The 20,040-nt window shown below is 42.5% G+C and overlaps 1 protein-coding gene and 1 non-coding gene across 9 annotated transcripts; one reads left to right on the forward strand and one right to left on the reverse strand.

The window, feature by feature from the left end:
* Positions 1-14: 14 nt before the first annotated feature.
* On the reverse strand, positions 15-19,598 carry LOC122622041 (transcription intermediary factor 1-alpha). Of its 8 annotated transcripts, none has more exons than XM_043800164.1 (10): positions 18,687-19,598; positions 5,192-6,578; positions 4,488-4,571; positions 4,031-4,416; positions 3,803-3,932; positions 3,388-3,653; positions 3,158-3,332; positions 2,253-2,613; positions 2,027-2,150; positions 15-1,965 (listed from the first exon to the last, which is right to left on the reverse strand). In XM_043800164.1, the coding sequence occupies exons 1-10, from the start codon at positions 18,885-18,887 to the stop codon at positions 1,702-1,704; spliced, it is 3,378 nt and encodes a 1,125-aa protein (XP_043656099.1). In that variant the 5' UTR covers positions 18,888-19,598; the 3' UTR covers positions 15-1,701. The 8 variants fall into 8 exon arrangements, with proteins under 8 accessions (XP_043656099.1, XP_043656100.1, XP_043656101.1 ...); XM_043800165.1 differs by having other exon boundaries at positions 15-1,962; positions 2,253-2,589; positions 4,013-4,416; XM_043800166.1 differs by having other exon boundaries at positions 2,253-2,589; positions 5,186-6,578.
* Positions 8,062-8,145, forward strand: Trnal-uaa. Its single transcript has one exon. It is a non-coding gene; the product is annotated as a tRNA-Leu (tRNA).
* Positions 19,599-20,040: the final 442 nt, after the last annotated feature.

A 20,040-nucleotide genomic window follows, 5' to 3' on the forward strand; every position in this document is an offset into this window, starting at 1 on the left:
TGATATGCTAGCAGTTACAGGAAGTTTTTTTATTATTTCAGTAATCCACTCGATAGTAAGTAGTACATTAATATACAATGGTTAATCATTAGTTATCGTAAAACTTAGGGCTAAAACAGATAAAATAATTTCCATAGTTTCACATTTATCATACAAACATTAGCAGATGCCCTGCATGATCTATTTTGCTTTTCTTTCGTTCTGCAATAGGATAGCACACATGAACGTCCGCTAATCGGGAACGTCGTACAAACATTTATGCATGGCTATATAATTTCATTAATATGTTTGCGCCCCTATATATTCCCTATTGTGGCGTCATTAGGAGTAGCTGACGTTTTAGCGTCTAGTTGTAATATATTTCTTGTAGTTGTCCAGTGTTAATTCTGTTCGTGTCTGATCTTTGTGTCTCGCATTGAAAACATTTATGAAAATATCGACCTTAACTGATTTGGTTTTATTTTAGTTTCGATCCGGCATTATAAAAAACTACATTCACGCTCGGTTAAAGATATACATATTTATATATATATGAAACATTGATTCTTTTTCGGAAATATGTATAGATCATTATGTACATCTCTTGTGGGGGTCCCGCCGATCGATTGGTAATAAATAGAGCTAGTCACTCCTTACACCTACTGTATGCTATTACGTCAAACGTACAACATTCAAACATCAAATTTTCTTACTCGTATTTTAAGGGTTTGATTCATCTGCGAAACTTAGAGGGCTAGAATGCAGCTAACTTATTTCAAGTGTCTTCTTAAGTGGTATACGAATGTATGCTGTTTTTTGGGTGAGCAGGAGCTTAGGGCTGCACATGGGCGTCCTAATTAGATTCTACCGATGGATGGTTAGCGGTCAATAAATATCGTATATGTCAAATTCGAAATATTTGTAGAACTTCGCCACAGTGTTTAATTTAATGGTAATAATAATATATATGAATAATCGGTAATTTGTTCATCTTATTGTTTTTCGCTATCACAAAAGTAAATACAATTCCAACAAAGATAAGTTAGAATGGGTTTCATCCAAAACAAAAATCGGTGAAAAAAGGATGACAATTTCACTCGAACTTGAACACTTACACCTAATCACTTTAATCTCTAGTGGATCCCTAAAGAAAGGTATACATATTTATAGTTATATTTATATCAATGTTTATGGATATTCAACACTTAAAATGTAGCTAAACATATCTCTTTTTAATTTTCGATCGCCCAAGGATTCAATTTATTCCATTGTACGTAAAAATAAAATCATATCAAATGACTGGCTTGGTTTTACTATTTACAACTGAGTTTTTATAAATATTTCAAAACACAAAAGTTCAACGGGCACCTCTGCTTTTGTAGGTCTAGTTGCTTAGATGTAAGTGTGTCTCACGATTGTGGGGAAAGCCTACGGATCGATTTCTCATTAAAACAAAAAAACTCTACGTTAGCGGAGAAATTGGATATGTAGCATGTGCATCTACAGTCCAAACGCTGCTGCGTACGCGTGCAATAGCTGAAGAACATAATCGGCGCTCTCTTGGATTACATTACTGCCCAAGCTGTGCGGCCGCTGCGGCATCTCCAGGTCCATCTCCTCTAGGAAGCCAGGCAGTTGCTGCTGCTCCTCCTGGCTACGTTCTTGTCCCGTCTCCGCAGGCTGCTCCCCGTCTGTGCCCTTCCCGCCGGGCATTAGCTCGTTCTATTCGTGCGCCGACCGTCTCGCCCTCTTAGCCGGCAAGCAGCCACCATCGCTGTCACCCAATGATGCCGAGCCGCAGCTCTTTCTTCCGTTTTCGATTGGCGACGGCGAACCAGTTGCATTCACACCTAACAGCGCCGGAGAGTTTGAGGTATTGCGCTTACTTAGTGGCTTGCTGCCCTCAAATTGCGGCAACCACTTAGCTAGCTGCTCCTCGAAGAAGTTTTCCAAATACTTGGCATTGGAGTAAGTTTTCGTGTCCTCCTAGCCGAAAATTGGGGCATAAGTAGGGATCGCTATTATGCTGTATTACTATTAATCTCACCTGATAGAAGAGGTACGTGTTGGAAAATATTAAACGCACGTCGGACACGAAGCCTGCGATGTCCTTGTAGTGGTTGGGACTGGATGGATCCAGGCGGGTGCGAATAACATCTAACGACATGGGACTGTAATGGGCATTTAAATATTAAAATATAACATTTTAAATCATATATACCCTTGATCAGGAGATAAAATCTTACTCATCTAAAAGTTTCTCAAAAAGTTACCTGGAAACAATCTCGTAATAGGATGTATTGGCTGGCGACTCCGGCTCCCGGAAATTGAGGCTCTGCTCGTACTGGCAGTACAATTCTAGACAGATGCGCTGCAGGATGCGGAGCTCCAGGGCGCTCAGCTCGCCGGAGGAGTTCTTTTCACTTCCCTCCGTCTTGGTCAGCTCCTTAAGGTTAACGCACAGCAGGCACTGCCAGCTCTCGCTTTCGTCCGGCAGCGAGCTGATCGCGGGGATGTGGCAGTTCTGGTGAAAAACCTTGGGACACTTGTCGCAGCACATCAGCTCTCCTCCATCCAGACATACGGCGCACCAGTCCTCGTTGGGATCATCTTTTTGTTCGTTTTTATTATTAACTGATATGATTAGTTTTTTGTTCGCATTCATGGTTCGGGTGTGTGTTCATGTGGGTGTGTCGTGTACGCATTGTTGTTGATTAATACGAGTTGGTTTGAGTGTGTTGGGGTGTTGGTTTGGAATTGATTCAGTAATTGTTAGTAATTTATTCATGTCGTTCGTTTATGGCGCGTTTGGATTTTATTTGGAAACCGATTTTATTTTGAAAATAGAAATAAAGAGAGCAAAGTTATGAGAATTTTAGAATTTCATTTGGTAAGCCCGCAAGCAAATCTAATGGTAATGATGCAGCGTAGCGTTCCCTACCACAAAGGAGACTCCACACAGTATACAGTATATATACAGTATTAAACCTTCACCAAAATCTAAAACTAAAGCGGATTAAGGACTGATGGTTGGAACATATGTAGGTAACAAGCATTCAAAGACGTAAATAAATTGATTTCCTCCACCGTTTGGATAAGACTCTAACATGAAATTTGGCAACTACAACGCCACACGCACATGAAGCAGCTGCAGACGGACCACGGTGGGTGAACTTACCTTCCTGTGTGTTGGACAGATCCGTAGAGCTGTGCACCTGTGGCGAGGTGGTCTTTGTGCGACCCTCCGGCAACACCTGCACCCCATTTGAGTCTAGCTTGGCTATGGTTGCAATCAGATCGTTGATTGAGTCATCCCGCACCTTGTCAATGGGTTCGGTGAAGTCCTTGGTGTTCTATTAATGATAAAGAGATTAGCGAAAGATTTTCAAAACACCAATATAAACCCACCTCATGGGTGCTGGGACTGGGCGTCTTTGGATTCGTCGAGGTGACGTTAGAGAGTATCGAAACGGCTGGCCCCAATCCCAGAGCAGCTGCGTTCAGTTGGGCGCTGGAGGAGCCGTTTCCGTGGCTCGGGTGACCCGCACCACCGCCCCCCAGGCTGGGCGGGGTGCTATTTTTGAGCGTGTTTGGGGATTTGAGTGAGATTTTAAAATTTTCCGATGTCTGGCGACCATTCGCAAAAGGCAAAAGGGGACCTTGTTGCGAACACACTAAAAAGAGAAGCAAAATAATGGATGGGTAATTAGAAAACCTTGCCAAAAGCATTTGAAAATTTCACCAAACTGGAATTTGGATGAATAATAATTTAGACAACTAAAGTAAATCAATTGGGTCCGAGGGGTTTAATTCAATTACTCACTGTTCGACTGTTGCGCGGATTGCGGGATGTGCCACTTGGCCAGGCTGTGCATGCCTCCGCCGCCTAACTGCGGGGAGGTCTGCGGTGGGCCGGTATTAAAGCCAGCCTGGCTCCCATGAAACCCCAACGACTGTGGATGTGGAACGAAAAAAAGGGAAAAGATTAATACTCCGCATTGGATATTATGAAGGTTCTGTTCTGTAGACTTACATTCTGCATGGCACTCACATTCTGCATGGGATTGGACATCATCTGGGGTCGCTGCAGTGCACCCGGCGAAGGGATTTGGCCGCCTCCGCCCCCCGCCGCTCCGGCCATGGCCGCTGCAGCCGCCGCCTGCTGAGCGTGGTTGGCCATACGTTGATACTGCGACTGGAAGCGCGCGTTGCTGTTCATAAAGTTGGCGTCCCGCGGTCCGCCTCCTGGACCACCGCCCTGCGAGAAACCCTGCTGGCCGGGCATAAAATGCGGACGCATCTGCGGACCCATCGGTTGGTGGGCCGGAGCCGGCGCTCCTTGCGGCCCACCCGGATAGCTGGGCGGTCCATTGAATGCCATGTGGGCATTCGGGCTCTGTGCCGCCTGGTTGTTCAGCAGGCCCCGCAGGCTGATGTCTGAAATTGCGCGAACAGAAAATTAATTTTCCACCTAGCCCGGTACTTTGAAGTTCGCCTTTGGCACTTACCCATATTCTGCGGATGCGTGGAGGAGCTCACGTGCGGTTGTCCGTGTCGCTGCATGCCCACTGGCGGCATTCCCCCGAAGCGAACTGCAACGCAGACAAAATTACAAATTCCATTACAAAGCTGTTCGCCAAATGATAACTCCCACTGTCTGGAAGGAGGTAGAGTCTTTCTGGGAAAGCTTGCTTGCTCCTCCGTGCAGTTGGTATGTTACTAAATCATTGAAATAACAAAACACTTTGGCGAAAGATACTTAATACACTTTGCATTTAAAAGTAAAAGTTTGGGTTATTTATTGTACTTGTTACTCGTAGAGCAAAAGGGTAAACTAGATTCGTTGAAAAGGAAGCGTTGTCAACCCTATAAAGTATATAAATTCTTGATCAGAATCACAAGCCGATTTGATCAGGTCATGTCCGTCTGTCCGTATGAACGCCTCGATCGATAAAAGCTATAAATTGAGATTAGGCAGGCAGATTCCAGAGACATAGACGCAGCGTAAGTTTTCTTTTCCAAATGTGGTCACACCTACTCTAATTCCCACAAACCGTCCAAGACGTCATTTGTTTTATTTTATCATTTGACTTTCCAATTTCTACAGATACGTAAAAAAAAATGTTATAGTTGAGTATAGCGTTCTCTCTTTTTTTATACTCTAGTAGACGTTGTATAAATAAATAAAAATAAAAATCATTCATACCCTTACCTGACCCGTCACCCGGAAAGGAGCGACTCATGGACAGATTGTTGAACTGCTGCTGGGCAGCATTGCTGTAGAGCGGCGGTCCGTTCTGCGGTCCAAAGTTGACGGGCGGTCCGTTCGGCGAGAGGCCAGCGGGCATTCCGGGTGGAAGACCAGGACGCAGGGGTGGCGCCATGTTCGGGCTGGGAGGCTGGCGAGGTGGGTGCTGCGGCTGAGGGGTTCCGTTGGGCGAGGGCGTGGGCGGATATGGTTTGCCATCCACGATGATTATGCCCAGCTGCGAGATTACCTTCTGCAGATCGGAGACCTGGTTAAGTTGAACCTGAATGCGCACTGGGATTTCCGGGTTGGGGATATCCGCCCTTTGGCACTTGAGCTTCTGCAGGTGACGCACCAGAGACTTTTTGCTCGATAGGATAGCGAAATCACTGCCCTTCTCCAAAGCGTTTTGCATGAAATCGATGCAGTGGTCCGTGTTGTCGGACAGCAACTGCAGCGTCTCCTTCTTTTCCACCAGCACCTTGAGTTTACTGTCGCACACCTCGTTTAATCTCATGATTAGCTGCTTGCCTCGGGTATTGACGGTATTGGTGATCTTCACCGCCATGGCTGTGATCTCCTTGATGAGGTCCTTCTTCTTGTCGTGGATCAGCTGTTGGCGGTCATCGATCACCTTGGTAGCCGAGGAGAGAAGGAAGCGTTTGTAGTTGATTTCGGAAACAAGGGTGGACAGCGCCTGTCTTGATTCCGTGGCAATCTCGTGGGCAAACTTGTATTTGTGATCCCGATGGTCGCTCAACTGGCAATCACGACAAGTAAGCTTGTCGCACGTCTCGCAAAACAACGAAAGCTTCTCCTGCGGGTGCAACTGGCACATGTGCAGCTTGTCCACCCCGGCAGCTCCGGCCAGCTGCTCGTTGTTGGCCTCGTCTTTGGGCTTAATCGTGTGGTCCTTGGTGATCTTCAGGCGCTGGTGAGCCTGCACACAACTGTCGCAAATGTACTCCGAGCAGTCAACGCACCACGACGTGGCCACTGCACCATCGGAACAGCTGCTGCATTGGATGCTCGCCGCAGCAGAGCTCTTCTGACCTTCGGCTGTCAAGCCCAGAAGACCGACCCCATCACCACTATCTCCGGCGGTGCACTGCTCAATGAGGAACTGGTTGTCCACGATAAACTCCTGCTGCGACGCATTATCGCATACCGGACAATGGATCAATGGTGGCAGCGAGCGGTCCAGCTCTGAGAACTTGGTGCTCACGCATTGGGCACAGGCCACGTGGAGGCATTCTAGCAATTTGGGTCGATCATTGGATCCGAGGAGTTGAGCGCAGTAAACGCACTTGAATAGGGTGAACTTGGCTGATGCGGAAGAGTTTGACTCTGACTGCAATAAAAATAAGGAAGAATCATTCGTTACTAATCTGTTTTTTTATTCGAGTTAATTTAATATAAAAGTCGTCATATATGTATCTAGTTTGTATTTTGATGTCTGATCAATTTCCACTTTCTTAGTTGTATAACCGTATTTCGCAACAGCTGTTAAAAACCTCTATTTAAAGAATCCTTCAATCGACAGTAAATCTTTAGATAAGGCTATCCGGATAATTTATATTACAGGCTTATAAAGCTATAAAAGAAGGCCCAATTATAGAAGGACAGTACTTTCACTGCGCTAAATACAGGTACCCTATCTTATCTTATCTTATCTTTTCCACCAAGATAACGCTGACGAACGATTTATGAGCATAATTCCCAAAATATAATGTTCTGACGTATTAGGCGATTAAAATTATTTTTGCATTCAATTTATTTTTAGTAAAATTTCGAAACCGTCACAAACTATTGCTTGAGTCCTATTGCAACAATTATAATCAAATAAAATCGAATAAAATGGCATGAAATTAGCGTATAAAGATATATTAATAGATTAGATTTAAGGAGTTATGTAAGCCATCCACCTTATCGGTCGAGAGGCTTATCTGCCTCGAACTTTGAGACCGGAAATTACATTTACTCAACACAAGTGGCCAAGATCAACGTCTCAACGTCGCAGCCTCGAAACTTTTTTACAATTAATAGCAACCACTTTTGAAAGGGGCTGAAAAATAAACTGTGGCCGATGCTGGAGCTGAAAACTTCCGAAGCGATTCCGAAGCGTAGCCAACGTCTCCCCATGGCCTCCATTGCCGGGCGTCCCCAACTCTGTCTCCGAATGTCGCTGGGCGAAGATTGATTAGTTTTATCTTCAGTTGGAGCACATAAATCCAATTGATTGATTATGTTTGTGCTCGATAAAGATTGTTGCATTGGTATGCGAATGCTTTACATGCAGCCCCACAGAGTACAAAGTACAGTTAATACATATAGCAACGGAAGCGCCACGGACATTGATGAATGCGCCACGGCAGGCCGAAGGAGAACCGAAATCCGGACTCGAGTCCGGACATTGCAACGCCGGCAAGGGGGAGGTGAGCGATAGGGATTCTGACTGGGTGTAACTGCAGCGCACATTATTTTAGCACATGGATCCCAGTCGATCCGGCGATCCATCTTCTGTCCGAAAGAAAGTTTCGCCCGCCTCAGTTTTCTCCAGAGCCAGTTCAGTTCGCTACTTTCGAAACGGCTCGGCGGCGCTCATAAATCATACAAGAAACATCCATTTTGTGGCAAGTACAGTTGCGGTTAGCGTAATATGTTTAACATCACTTGTAGAGTGTATACACATCACGAAATCAATGTCTAGGAGGGAAGCAGTCATTAAACACTTTTTTAGCGCTTAAAACAAGGTTCAAAAGGTTGAAAGTACTGAGTATTAAATCGTATTTCCTTTCTGGGTATATAGTACTTAGAATTAATTAAAACACATAGCCAGGTTGGCCGAGCGGTCTAAGGCGCCAGATTTAAGCTCTGGTTCTCGTGAGAGAGCGTGGGTTCGAACCCCACACCTGGCAACGATTTTTTTACAGTGTTGTTTTTTTACAGTGTTGTTAGTGGTTCTAAATAAGTAAACCCTGCATTTATGCAACTAACGTAATGTGTAATTCGTAATGTGCCCGATGACTAACAAGTTTTAGACCGCTGTTTCGAAAATACGAGCTTAACAATTTAAGGAGGTGCACACAAACAAGCGAGTTTCCAAATATACAAGATTGTCTGACATAAAATCTAATAACAAGCGAATACAATTATCATACATCGAAACTCATACTTTTATTGCCTTCATACTCCCACAACTATAATTTTGGCGTACATTGTAAGTGGGCGGCCGACCAGTGGAGCTGTGTGCAGGGCGTGTCGGCGTGGAGGCGTCTCGGTACTCAGAAGGCTACGTCCCACTTGAAAGCCATTTATCATGAGGCTGTCCCCATCCCCGCGAGCTTCTCGCCACGGTTCGGACGCGCATCGGACTTGGATCGGTTAGGTTCGGCTAGTGTTCGGCGGTTCGGATCGGTGCCGCGCAACCCACTTAGAGTTGCCCAAGACCCGCGGCACTGGCCCAGAGAGCAGGCCATTATAAATGTGGCGAAAAACCAGCTGCTACCCCCATGTTTCCATCGCATCGCAATGACTTGACGCAACTGGAAGCGGGTAGCAAACTTGTTTTCTCGGTCCGCACCTACGGAGCTATGCATATATATTTGTATGCCATTAAAACATGTGTGTGTATGTCTATGTCCGTAGCATCCCATCCGATAAATGGCGGGCAACATGTGGCAAGAATTTAAAGAATGTTTTTAGCAAGTAATGCGAATTAATAGATTTTTCAATCATGCAAGTCGCTCAAATGGAAAATGATGCCGACTTGGGTCTAATACACCAACATCCTGTTACTCCAAATTTGTGCTTTAGGGTATGAGAGTTTAAGATATTTATCCCTCTAATGTGGATTTTAGAGATATATGATACATTTATAAGAGCCGAGCTTTTTATACTTTTAGCAATGCAATTAGGAAAAAGAGAAAACGAAGTTTCATCTTAAACCCATTACATTTTTGGCAGTTTTCCTCCATTATACAGAAAGCCGCCAATCACGTAGACCATTAGTTTGCCACGCACATCGAAAAACAGCACGCTCGCACGAAGCTAAACCGAAATAAGGGAAAACAGTCGAAGGCAAAAATAACTCTAAATTAATTTCAATTAAAAATTGTTGAAAGGATGCCCCGCAAGAGCAACAACAGCAGAATGGCAACTAGACTGAGGCTACAACACACAAAAACATCCGCACGAAGCTCTAGAAATGGGAATTGATGGAATGGCGACATGACAACGACTGAATGAGTGCATTTATGATTGATGTAATTTTGATGAAAGTAAATTGTGAAAAGTTTTCCTCGCTTTTCAGCCAACTTGCTCCCATCTCTCGATTGGCTTGGCAACGGACTTTAAAAGGCTTTGGCGAAATTTAATTTCAAATTTATTTTCGAAAAAGTTTCAGTCTCGTTAGTCACACAGAAAACTTTGTTGCTGAAATTAAATGAAAGAAGTTCCACAACTGCAGTTCGCCACTGTTCGCGCCACACACCCTCTCACTCGCACACACTCTCCCCTTTCTCTTTTTTTCCACAGGTTTCACGCTGTCACAAGACCAGAATCGGTTGAAAGTCCAAGCTGACAACTTTTCGACACATTTTACATTCGAAATCCATTTTCTGAGGCCGCCATAATTCCATTAAGTTGCTCACGACCCTCCATCAGAACGAATTCCCCTGTGTCAAAGGCCAGAGATCTTTACATATGGCGAGGCGAAGGCACTCGCGAATGAAAAACCCCTTCTTAGAGAAACTTCTCGAAATCAGCTCCACTGAATCGATCCTACGGCGCTTTAGACTTCACAATAGTTGGGTGATTAAAAACAGCTTGTGATTAAAAGGCAGCAGGTGATTAAAAGTCTATCATAAAATGTGATTGACACTTTTATAAATGGCATAGTCGTTTAGTTTAGATGCAGATAAGTAGCACGGCCAAAGCTTGTTAATTGGTTAGCTAAAAAGATTTCATTTTTAACTCTGCTGATTACAGTTGAAAACAAGAACTAATGTAATTATGGGTACTCAGTAATGCTCTCGTATAGACACGTTAGCTGGCCATCTTCTTACGAAGCAAAGTAATTTTTAATGGTTACAAACGGAGTAAAAAAAGACCTATAATAAATATTCCAAATAATCATGCTGTATGTAGTGCCGCCCGTGTAATGCAAGTGCGTTGAAAAATATTGTCACGCCCACCATAACTCCTAGAAACCGGGCCAATTCCTATTTTTAAATCGAAATTTATTTTTCTTGCCAATACCACCCCCCTTCATCGCACACAAACCCCCATAACTTACGGTTATCGATAGAAATTGCAAAGAAAAAGTATAACATTTTAAAAATTGTGGGCGTGACAGTGTTTTTGCGGTTTAGCCACGCCTAGCTTAAATGTTTTTGGCATATCGATAGGAATAGACAAGACAAATACAAAAATTTTAAAAAATCGAAACAAACTTCAAAGTGCGGCTTGTGGGCTTTAGAGGGAACTTGGTAATCTCCTGGAACAAACTTGAGCTGCGTCGATTCCAGCTAGCTATCTATATCGCTGGCTTTTCATCTTTCTAGCTTTTATTGTTCCTACGGACAAAAGGTCGTGGCCCGATCGACCTATCTACTTATAACCAACTTTGTACACAGTAAACGTAATTTGTAGACATGAATCTTGTTCCAGTTAATGTAGTAAATTATACCCAATTGGACTCCACTATATCCTCAGATGGCAATCACCGCCCCATTTTGTGGTCTTGGCCTCCTAAAGGTATTCCTGGTTACTCAGAGCTCAGGTAGCCTTAAAATTTAATTAAGCTTTATTTAAATGCAATTTGTGGAAAGTTGAAAATATGCTTCCTTTCTCTGAAGAACCCCTGTGGGTGGTCGATGTCGTTCGACGTGCAGTTGCAGAATACGAGTTGCACTTTTGGGTGGTTTCCCACCCGCTGGCAACCAACCTCTGCCACATATACACCCCACCGCCCACTGACCCGGCCATAAATCAGTGCAATATGAGACGTGCATCATGGGAGGTCGGTCGTCCTGCTGGTTAAATGGCGATTTCGTATAGAGATGAAGCCCAATGATGCTGGTCCTTTTGGAGTTTCTTCGGATTTCAGACGGCTGGATGCCGGTTGATGATGGCCGGCCATCACTTGTTTATTGTTGCTCCTACGTCAATTCCGTTTATTTTGCAAATTTACAACACAAAACGGCAGGCATCAGATGGCACGGGCATATGTGTGCGTACATGTACTTTGAACTTTCGGACGGCAGGGAAAATCCTTTGATACAACAAAAGCAGAAAATTAATTACGTTTAGGATTTCTGCTGGGTACACATTTTGGACAATGGCTAATCGTCAATTCATCACTCAGACTTCCCGTAAAACGTGACTAAGAATCTCGGATCAGATTGGTAGAACAAGTACCTTTAAAGGAAAAGCCAAACCCCTAATTTAAAAGTATAATTTACGCAAATGGAAAGTAATTGCATGTAGTTCGCTACGCTTTCCATTCAAGGTTCATTCGCCGCAGTTACTCGTTTTGGGCAAGGCGGATCCATTTGATATGCTTCATCGATATGGTCGCCGGTTCATTAGGTCTGATCAAAGTAATCAAATTTGAAATGCTTTCCAGATATGTAGAGGCGGGTGAATAAATTTCGAGATTCTTTGGGGTTGAACAATGCAATATGGAACCGAAATATGATAACAAATAAAATGAATCCGCTGTAATTGACTAGGTTTATAAATGTCTCACCGACAAGTAAGTGAGCAGTCGTGTTTATGGAACATACATAAAGCACTCAAAAGAACTTCTTCACCGAGCAGTGGGACTCAGGTGACAGACTGGCACATCAAAGTTCATGAACCTCATGATGCTTTTCTCTTTCATCCCCCCATAAAATACCCGGCTTCCTCGCCCACTAATATAAATTTGCCAGGTTTATATCGAGCGAGAGCGATGAAGACGAAACTTGCTCTTGAAATATTTATGAGACTTTGCAATAAACTGAAATTTCAAAGACACCACCTCAACAAAATGGCCGCCATAAATTGGTAGAAAAGATGGAAAGGGAGCGCAGAAGACGGCGGCAGATAGAGCCGTATAAAATATATTATACTTCCATAATAAAAGCGAAAAACTTGATTGTACCTGGAACTTGTGAGCCAGGCGAGTTCAGAGAAAATAGGGGCGTTCGAGGGGCGTGACGGGCCAATGTTGCTGCGATTTATGCGACGCCATCGGGAAGTGAACCAAGTTGCAGGGCCGGGAAAGGTGCAGCAGCTGATAAATATTAATGGCGAGGCCACCGCCAGATGTCCATATAAACAAACCCAATCCACGAGTTCAACATAAATAAATAAAATTGTAAATATCCAGATGCAGCGAGAAGCGTCGTACACGCATTAAAAGCATTCCAATCCAAATACGAATTTCAAATCGTTAGGAGCACTTCAAATCGGATTCGTATCTCCTCCCAATGGAAAAGGGCGGAGGAAGCGAGAGAACTTTCGCCATTTTGGACCATTGGCCATTCGGTTTAATCGCGGACATATCCGGCCAACGTCGCTGCAATTTCCGCTCTGGAGCTGGAGAAACACGAACAGGGAGGTGAACCACCCGAAACCCACCTAATGGACAAGCCCTAATGACCCGACATTATATTTCATAACGCAATTTAAGCCACCAAAAAGTATGTGTACTGTACATAAATATAAATTTCTACAGAAATGGTTTCATAAAAACCATGATTACGGATTTACGCAGATACACAAACAGCAATTGAGAAAAAGATTGATGGCACTCGTGGTTTCCTATTTTTTACCTATATACTAACATATGTATGTACATACATATATCCAATATTTTCGATAAAACTCAAGTGCTTCAGGTATTCCCAGAACATATATTTCTGAAATATTTTTTGGAAGATTTGAAGAGCTATCTGTACTTTAAGGTCTTCCCATAAACGGGCTGTTGATGACGGAACCCATTAAATATTATACTTTTGTATCCTTCGAATGTCTCAAGCCACATCGCTTCAGTCGTAAAGATTTAATTGTATGGAAATCGTAAATGGCACGAACAGAAAAGTTTTGGTTTATTTTATGAGAAAATCGATGGAACCCATTAAAATCTGTCACAACTGGCGAACTACAGGTCCTAACCGAAGGAAGTTGACTGGGTTGATGTAAATAAAATTGCTTTTTCACAGAACTGTCATCATGTGGCAGACCCTTTTGTTGGGACTTAGGGGATCCGTAATGGCGCTGATAACTGCAACTTCCAACCGAGAATGACATATCAAGCGAGTTGTAATAAAGTGATTCATTGAGATTGTAATGACAGCGAAGGGTCGTTTGTTAAATGGGTTGATCGATTAGATTCTTTGGAAGATAGTTACCGAACTTCCCTGATGAAAGGAAACTTAATAGCGCTTCATTGCTGTACAATACTAATTCAAGGTTATCACTTAACCATAATCTGTTTACCATCTAATGTGAGCTTTACTCCATTTGTATGAAAAATTGGCAATTTGTACTATATTTACACAGCTGTTTCTGGTCCCAATAATGAAATGTTTACTTTAGACGCAAGAAGCAGATTAAATATAAACAAAATTGAAGGACAGACGAGCGAATCGGGAGAAAGTTGGCTGATACCATTATGAGTTGTTATTTGGTTCCGACTACGGTTGGCATTGGCTAACCCTAACCATAGCCTTACCCTAATTAGTTTCGGCGTTAAATGAAATAAGGCTATTTCTACTTAGAAAACGCCATTTTACTTTCCGGTCCCAAACGCAAACCTGTTTTGATATGCTCTTTTGCGAGTTTTACGATTTCGTGCTTAAAGTCAATGTTTTGGGTTGGGAAACTTGACTAGGTACAGAACGGAAAGTATAATAATTATTACTCCCAATCATGTTGCGGGCATAAATTTAGTATTGAAAATCTTTTGCTGGGGACTAAGAGACCGAAAGACGTGGAGCCAACCAAAACGAAACCAGGAAACCGCAAACTAATGAACGGACTGAGCTGTAGACTGGTCCCCGGATTTTGGAACCCAGCGCTTCTGCTGCAGACGTCGGTCGAGGGTTGCGTCGGGTGGGAGGGTTGCATTGGCGGTGGCCTGGGCAGGGCGTTGTGGTTACGTTGGTCCGACGAGCCGGTGGCCCTCGGTCTCTGGAGCTTACCAAAGCATTCACAGCCGCTGTTTCTGTTGCTGCTGCTGATGCGGTTTGCGGTTCTTTTTGTGCCCGATGCAATTGTTCCTGCTCCCGGAGGCCATGGCATCAGCAGACACGTATACACCATAATATGTACATATATATGGATTGGATGGAGTGTGCACGAACTACGAGTACGAGTGTTTTCCAAAATGGCGACTCCCCGCTGATGTAGATACACAAACCGGTAAGACTTCCCAGCAGGGGGCCCAAAAATCGTGACGCCAGTTGCAGGAATAGCAATATTATAACCGATATGGTACCGGGACGTGGTCGTAGGCGTATCAGGGGGCGTGCCAAGTCGGCAGCTGAACAAGCTGACGCAACTCAGAAATCTGCTTACATCTGCTGTCTGTTGCCGTAGGATGGTAGGAAATCAGACAGTCTCGTTTCTCAGGACTTATGCAGCTTATAAAACTTTGCCCTCTGCATTTCCCCTCCACTGACAAAAACGTTCTACTTTAAAGTAACGTCAGTTGGCTTCCTTTTGCCACTGCCGCCTGGCTGCACCATTTTTGTTGCTGTGCGTTATAATCCGCTTTTTGTGATCGGATTATGTCCTGTGTAGCACCTAATCCCCGCACAGGAGTGCGACCAGCGTACACATGTTCCCAACGAACACCACCTCCACACCTACAACTTCACCTCTCCCATTCCCATTTTCAGTTCCAATCCGATTCCGTCCATCCGCACTGATCCCGCAGTCGCAGTCAACTTTAATTACGCACTGGATGTCGATGGATGGATTAGGGCGGCCTTACGCCCACTGACTGCCCGGAAAAGCAATTAAAATGTGTATATCTTGGATAAACAGGATGACGTTCCTAAAGGGAACCACCTTTCAAGTTATAAAGTTATTAATATTTTAAAAGATATATTTTTGCGATTAGTTCTAATCAAGCGTTCCCCAACTAAGAGGAGGGTCTGTAAATCAAGCAGATGGTTATTTTATTTATTCAACAATGGTTCATTGCATATAGTTATCATATATAGTTCATCATATTTCATAAGTTAATATAGTATAATCTTCTTCAAGACCATTAAATGCAGAGATCTCGGGAATTATAAAAATAGATAGCTTGGAAGTAATCCCCATGCAATGCAATGTTGTTTTAATACATTTCCCCGATTAAAGAGACTTCTCCCTCTGACTGAAAAAACTGACTTATAGTCAAAAAAAAACTATAATACACAGATCGATGTTGGCACCATTACCTAGTTTCAGAAATCGAATTATAAAGAGTATTTCCAATCTAAATTGCGATTTCAATAGAATCACAAAGGGGATGGCTGACTACATTAAGGGCTTTAAAATGCGGTAATTTTGAAAAAAAAAAAAAAAAACCGATGACTGCATTGGGGCCAGGTAGATCGAGAAAAGTGAAAAGAGAATCATTTTCCAAGATCTACCCGCCCTTATTGCTGGGTAATTAAGTTAATTAGAAACTTTACTTTTCTTGTGCATTTAACGACTTTTATTTGGGGGGTTGGGGTTTCCTAGCACCGACGTCTCAGTCTGCCCATCGGCACTTTGCCTTCTCTTCGTTTTGCTTTGCTTGCATATTCTCATCAAATTAAATTTAATTGTACATCATTAAAGGCCGATTCTAAGAATTCGTTTCGGGTCTCGTCGGTATCTAACTCAAAATGGCGTCGTACGATTTTGGGTATTCATTTATTTCGGTGTCAAGCAATCTAATTACAACCTGTCGCATGCATGGGGTAACACACAAAGACCTGACTTCATACATATGTATGTACGTATTTATGGGAGTATTAAATATGGTCTCATGGAGGGTAGGAAAATGCATTTAGGTGCAGTGTTTTGGAGATGACATATGGATGCCCGCAAGCGGGAACTTCCCCATCAGCTGTCACTTTCAATGCCATAAGTCCGCCATTTGACAGGAGCTACAAATGAATAGGTTTCTCTTTTCAGTTGAGCTTCAGTGATTTTGAATGTTTAACTGATTCGGAAGTAAAAGGTTAAAAAGAAATACAAAAAAAAAAACAGCTTGTTATTATAATACCTTGATTAATTACTAATTCATATATGTACATATATATATAAAAAATAAATAATAGTAAATTTTAAGTCTTCTCCCTTTATTGAGAAATTTGCTTTGTGTTTTTCGCTTTTTTAATGTATTCATGAGTTTTCTATTTAGTTGGTACAGTTCGTTTTGGAGTCATGCATATATTAGAATAATTTACTCGATGAAGAGGAAAATATGATGTTGAAAGAAAAATTAGCATATAAATCCAATTAAAGGATCGCATAATTCATAGTGGATCATAAATAATTTATTGGCCATCATATTTATTATTTAACCATTCCCTGAGAAATACGGTTTACACTGTTACTTAATTAAGAATGTTTTGTATTTATGTTATTTATCTTTAAAAGAATCAAGAAACTGAAATCTAAAACGTATCCCTTTGAAATCCCCATCATCATTCATACGGAACTCCACACCTAGCCTTGGCGAAGTACTTTCCACTTGATAGTTTGCCCGCATCAGAAATGGGCATTAACTGATCTGGAGGAGATTCAGCAGGGGGGCTAGGGACTGGGTCTGGTCTCTGGAGTCTGGGGGTCTTAAGTGCCCCAACGACCGCAGCAAACACAATCGTTTGCTTGATTGACGGACGCATTGAATGAGTGCATGTCATTCCCAATCCCTGGTTGAGTTCAAGAGAGAGTGGGCACTCCAAAAGGCCCACTCTAGGCGAACATATATTTGCACGTCTGCCGGAGAAGTTTCAGTCTTCCATACAGTAAAACTTCCGTAAATAGAAGCAACACATGCCTCTAGAAAGTTAGAGCTCGCATTTTTAATTACTTGAAAATGTGTTTAAATTTTATTTAACACAAATAAAGAATAAAGAAACCAATTATAGTCATCTAAATTGGTTATCATTTGTGAAAAACATCAATTTCGTTTTATTGTAATCACAGTTCCTTGATTTTAATTCAAAGTTAGTGTTCAATTTATATATTTAAATGTATTTGCGATCAAGTATATAGAAAGCTTTTAAATTTACCGATTTACGTTAAAATTAAGGTAGTTATATTCGGTATGTCCCAAATTATATTGCAAGGTCAGTTAAAGCAATTGGGGTGACTGTACAGTAAGTAAATAAAAGAAAGAAAAATAATAATTATAATAAAGTGCACATATTGCAATAAAGACTTTAAAAACTGCATATTTATTAGTGCAAAATGATAGCAATAATTAAACTATTATTGGTGTTTTTTTAATTACTAAGGAAAGGGATGTACCTTTTCGCCGGGAAGACCTACATAGGTTCCACTGTGGCTTTAGGAGCAGCTCAAGCACGACGGAGAGCAAACGGAAAACAGTAGAGAGCAAACACACTCTCTGGCCGCTCATTTGGAGAGTGGCAGCTGCAAGTTGCAGCTGATCTCTAATTCCAGGAGAGAGGAGACCATCTTGACTTAGCTCTTCCACCTAAGTAAAAGCGAGGTAGCGACAGCCCAGAACCAGCTTGCTCTGCTCCCACCCATAGGAGAAACGGGGACTATCGGCACTAGACTCTAACTAGACAGTAAACAAAAATTGCTCAAATTTTGTTTGCAATTTTTTTTACGCGAATATATCAGATAATTATGAAAATTCCATTACTCTTAAAGATTGTACTTTTTTAATTTAAAGTGTTGCATTAAGTCGGTTTACATATATACAGCTTTCATATTTTTGATGTCACACATTTAAGAATTTGTTTAACGTTAATAATATCGCTCTGAAATTTATTACTCATACCTTTATTAATATCTATTTGATTAAATATATATACATATATTATAAATAGTAAACTCTCCCGTTGCCATAATATGATAACATAAAGAAAATCGCAAGGCTTTTTTCAGTGTAAGATCGCGGACTGGGCCGTGAAAGTGAAACACAGCAACACTTGCAATTGCTCGCTGTTTGTTTGGCTGTGTGAGTGTGCTGGCATTTGTTTGCCTTGGTCTGGGAAAAAGATAACAAACGCTTTTGCACGAGACTCGACTCGAAACGCTTGATAAGAAGGACGCAGCACGAGCGCATCAAAATCAAAACAAAATTTTACACTGAGCAGACAAAGGGAATTATTTGAGTTGAGCCGGCCGTTTGTTATCAGCCGCAAGAGCACGTGTGATTAGGCGGCTTTTGCTAACCTCAACTTGGTGGTAGCTTATAGGTAACGCGTGATACGGAATAGGTACATACCCTTTTCTCAGCACTGTCGCAGGGATTGCTCAGGCTCAGCGAAGAGGAGCTCAAGGACGAGGTGGTGGGCGCACCGCTGACCGTGCTGGGTGTGCTCATCTGGGGCAGGACATCCGTGGGTACGGCGTCCAGCTGCTCCTGCTTGATCCCGGCGATCAGCGGCAGGAAGTCGTTCTTTAGCTGCTCCAAATCCATATCCATGTTGGCAAAGTCCTACGATTTAACCGCGTAGGCGGTTGGTGGCGATCGTTGAATTTAATACGTGGGCGTGCTAATTATAGCAACAGATTTTTGGTTGACTGACTGACCGACCGAATGTTTCCCTAAAAGCTGTCGCCTTGGAACGGCATGACGATTGCGATTATGTTGCGGTATTATTGTTTTGGAATTAGTTGGGTTGTTAATCCATTCCAATGCTCACAAGCACCCACACATCCACAGGGCGCGCGCACCAATACACACGAATTACACGCGAGCAAGCAAAAACAACGATATGAGGTTGTATTGTATGGTGTTCATAAACGATTTTTTGCTGATTCTTTAAGATCCGAGTTTTGTTCGTAGTTGACTCTTCTTCAATTGGGTGGCTAATACATTTAATTTAACCTTCGACTTCTGGCTTGCAAAAATATTGGGTTCTCCCTCTCTTTCGCACAGAGAGACACAACTTTCGTTTTACTTATACACGACGTTCGCTCGAATTTCGCTGCTATTTTTCCGTCTGGACGTCGATTTTTCCAGCGATTCGTGCCGCATTTCGTCCACACGCGGCTAGAATTCTTTGTTTGCGCTGCGAGCGCGCTTTTTGTGCGGTTTTATTGGCGTATTACGCTGTGAAAACACACGGTCTCACGGCGTTTGCTCTCGTTGGACGCTTCTTCTGTACAAAAAATGTTCAGCCATTTTGGATTCAATTAATTCATGTCGGCGTTGCCAATTCGACGGCATTTGAGGGCTGTTACGCACGGCCGTGGAGACGTAAGGCGCTGAGGTCACACTAAACACGCGGCCTGGCCAGACTACACATGAGTTTGCGATACAATTCGCATTAAAATCTTAAAAATGTTTGTTTACTCGGCCTTGTTTACAATTGCTTGCAATTTTAAATTCCTTACTTAGCGTGGTATTATTATTTTCTCGTAAAATATATAATAATTTTTAATTTTTTTAAATCTGTTTTGTCCTGGTTCTGTTAAGGCATTACGTCACGTAAAACTTTTAACATTTGGCGCCACACTGCTAAATTAAAGCTGAAGTAAATCTAAAAAAACAAAATCAGAAACTAAACATAATAATTTAGATAATTCAAAGTACTTGATTTTCGAATGAATTATGTTCATTTAGAGCCAAACAT

Source organism: Drosophila teissieri, chromosome 3R (assembly GCF_016746235.2).
Source record: "Drosophila teissieri strain GT53w chromosome 3R, Prin_Dtei_1.1, whole genome shotgun sequence".
Lineage (NCBI taxonomy): Eukaryota > Metazoa > Arthropoda > Insecta > Diptera > Drosophilidae > Drosophila > Drosophila teissieri.

What these genes read in the sequence shown, in the direction of transcription:
- LOC122622041 (XM_043800158.1), bottom strand. Translation starts at nt 18,887, where the DNA reads ATGGATATGGATTTGGAGCAGCTAAAGAACGACTTCCTGCCGCTGATC. An exon ending in CACGCATCCGCAGAATATGG is followed by an intron (nt 4,417 to 4,487) that starts GTAAGTGCCAAA and finishes GCGCAATTTCAG; the next exon opens with ACATCAGCCTGCGGGGCCTG. An exon ending in TATTACGAGATTGTTTCCAG is followed by an intron (nt 2,151 to 2,252) that starts GTAACTTTTTGA and finishes TGCCCATTACAG; the next exon opens with TCCCATGTCGTTAGATGTTA.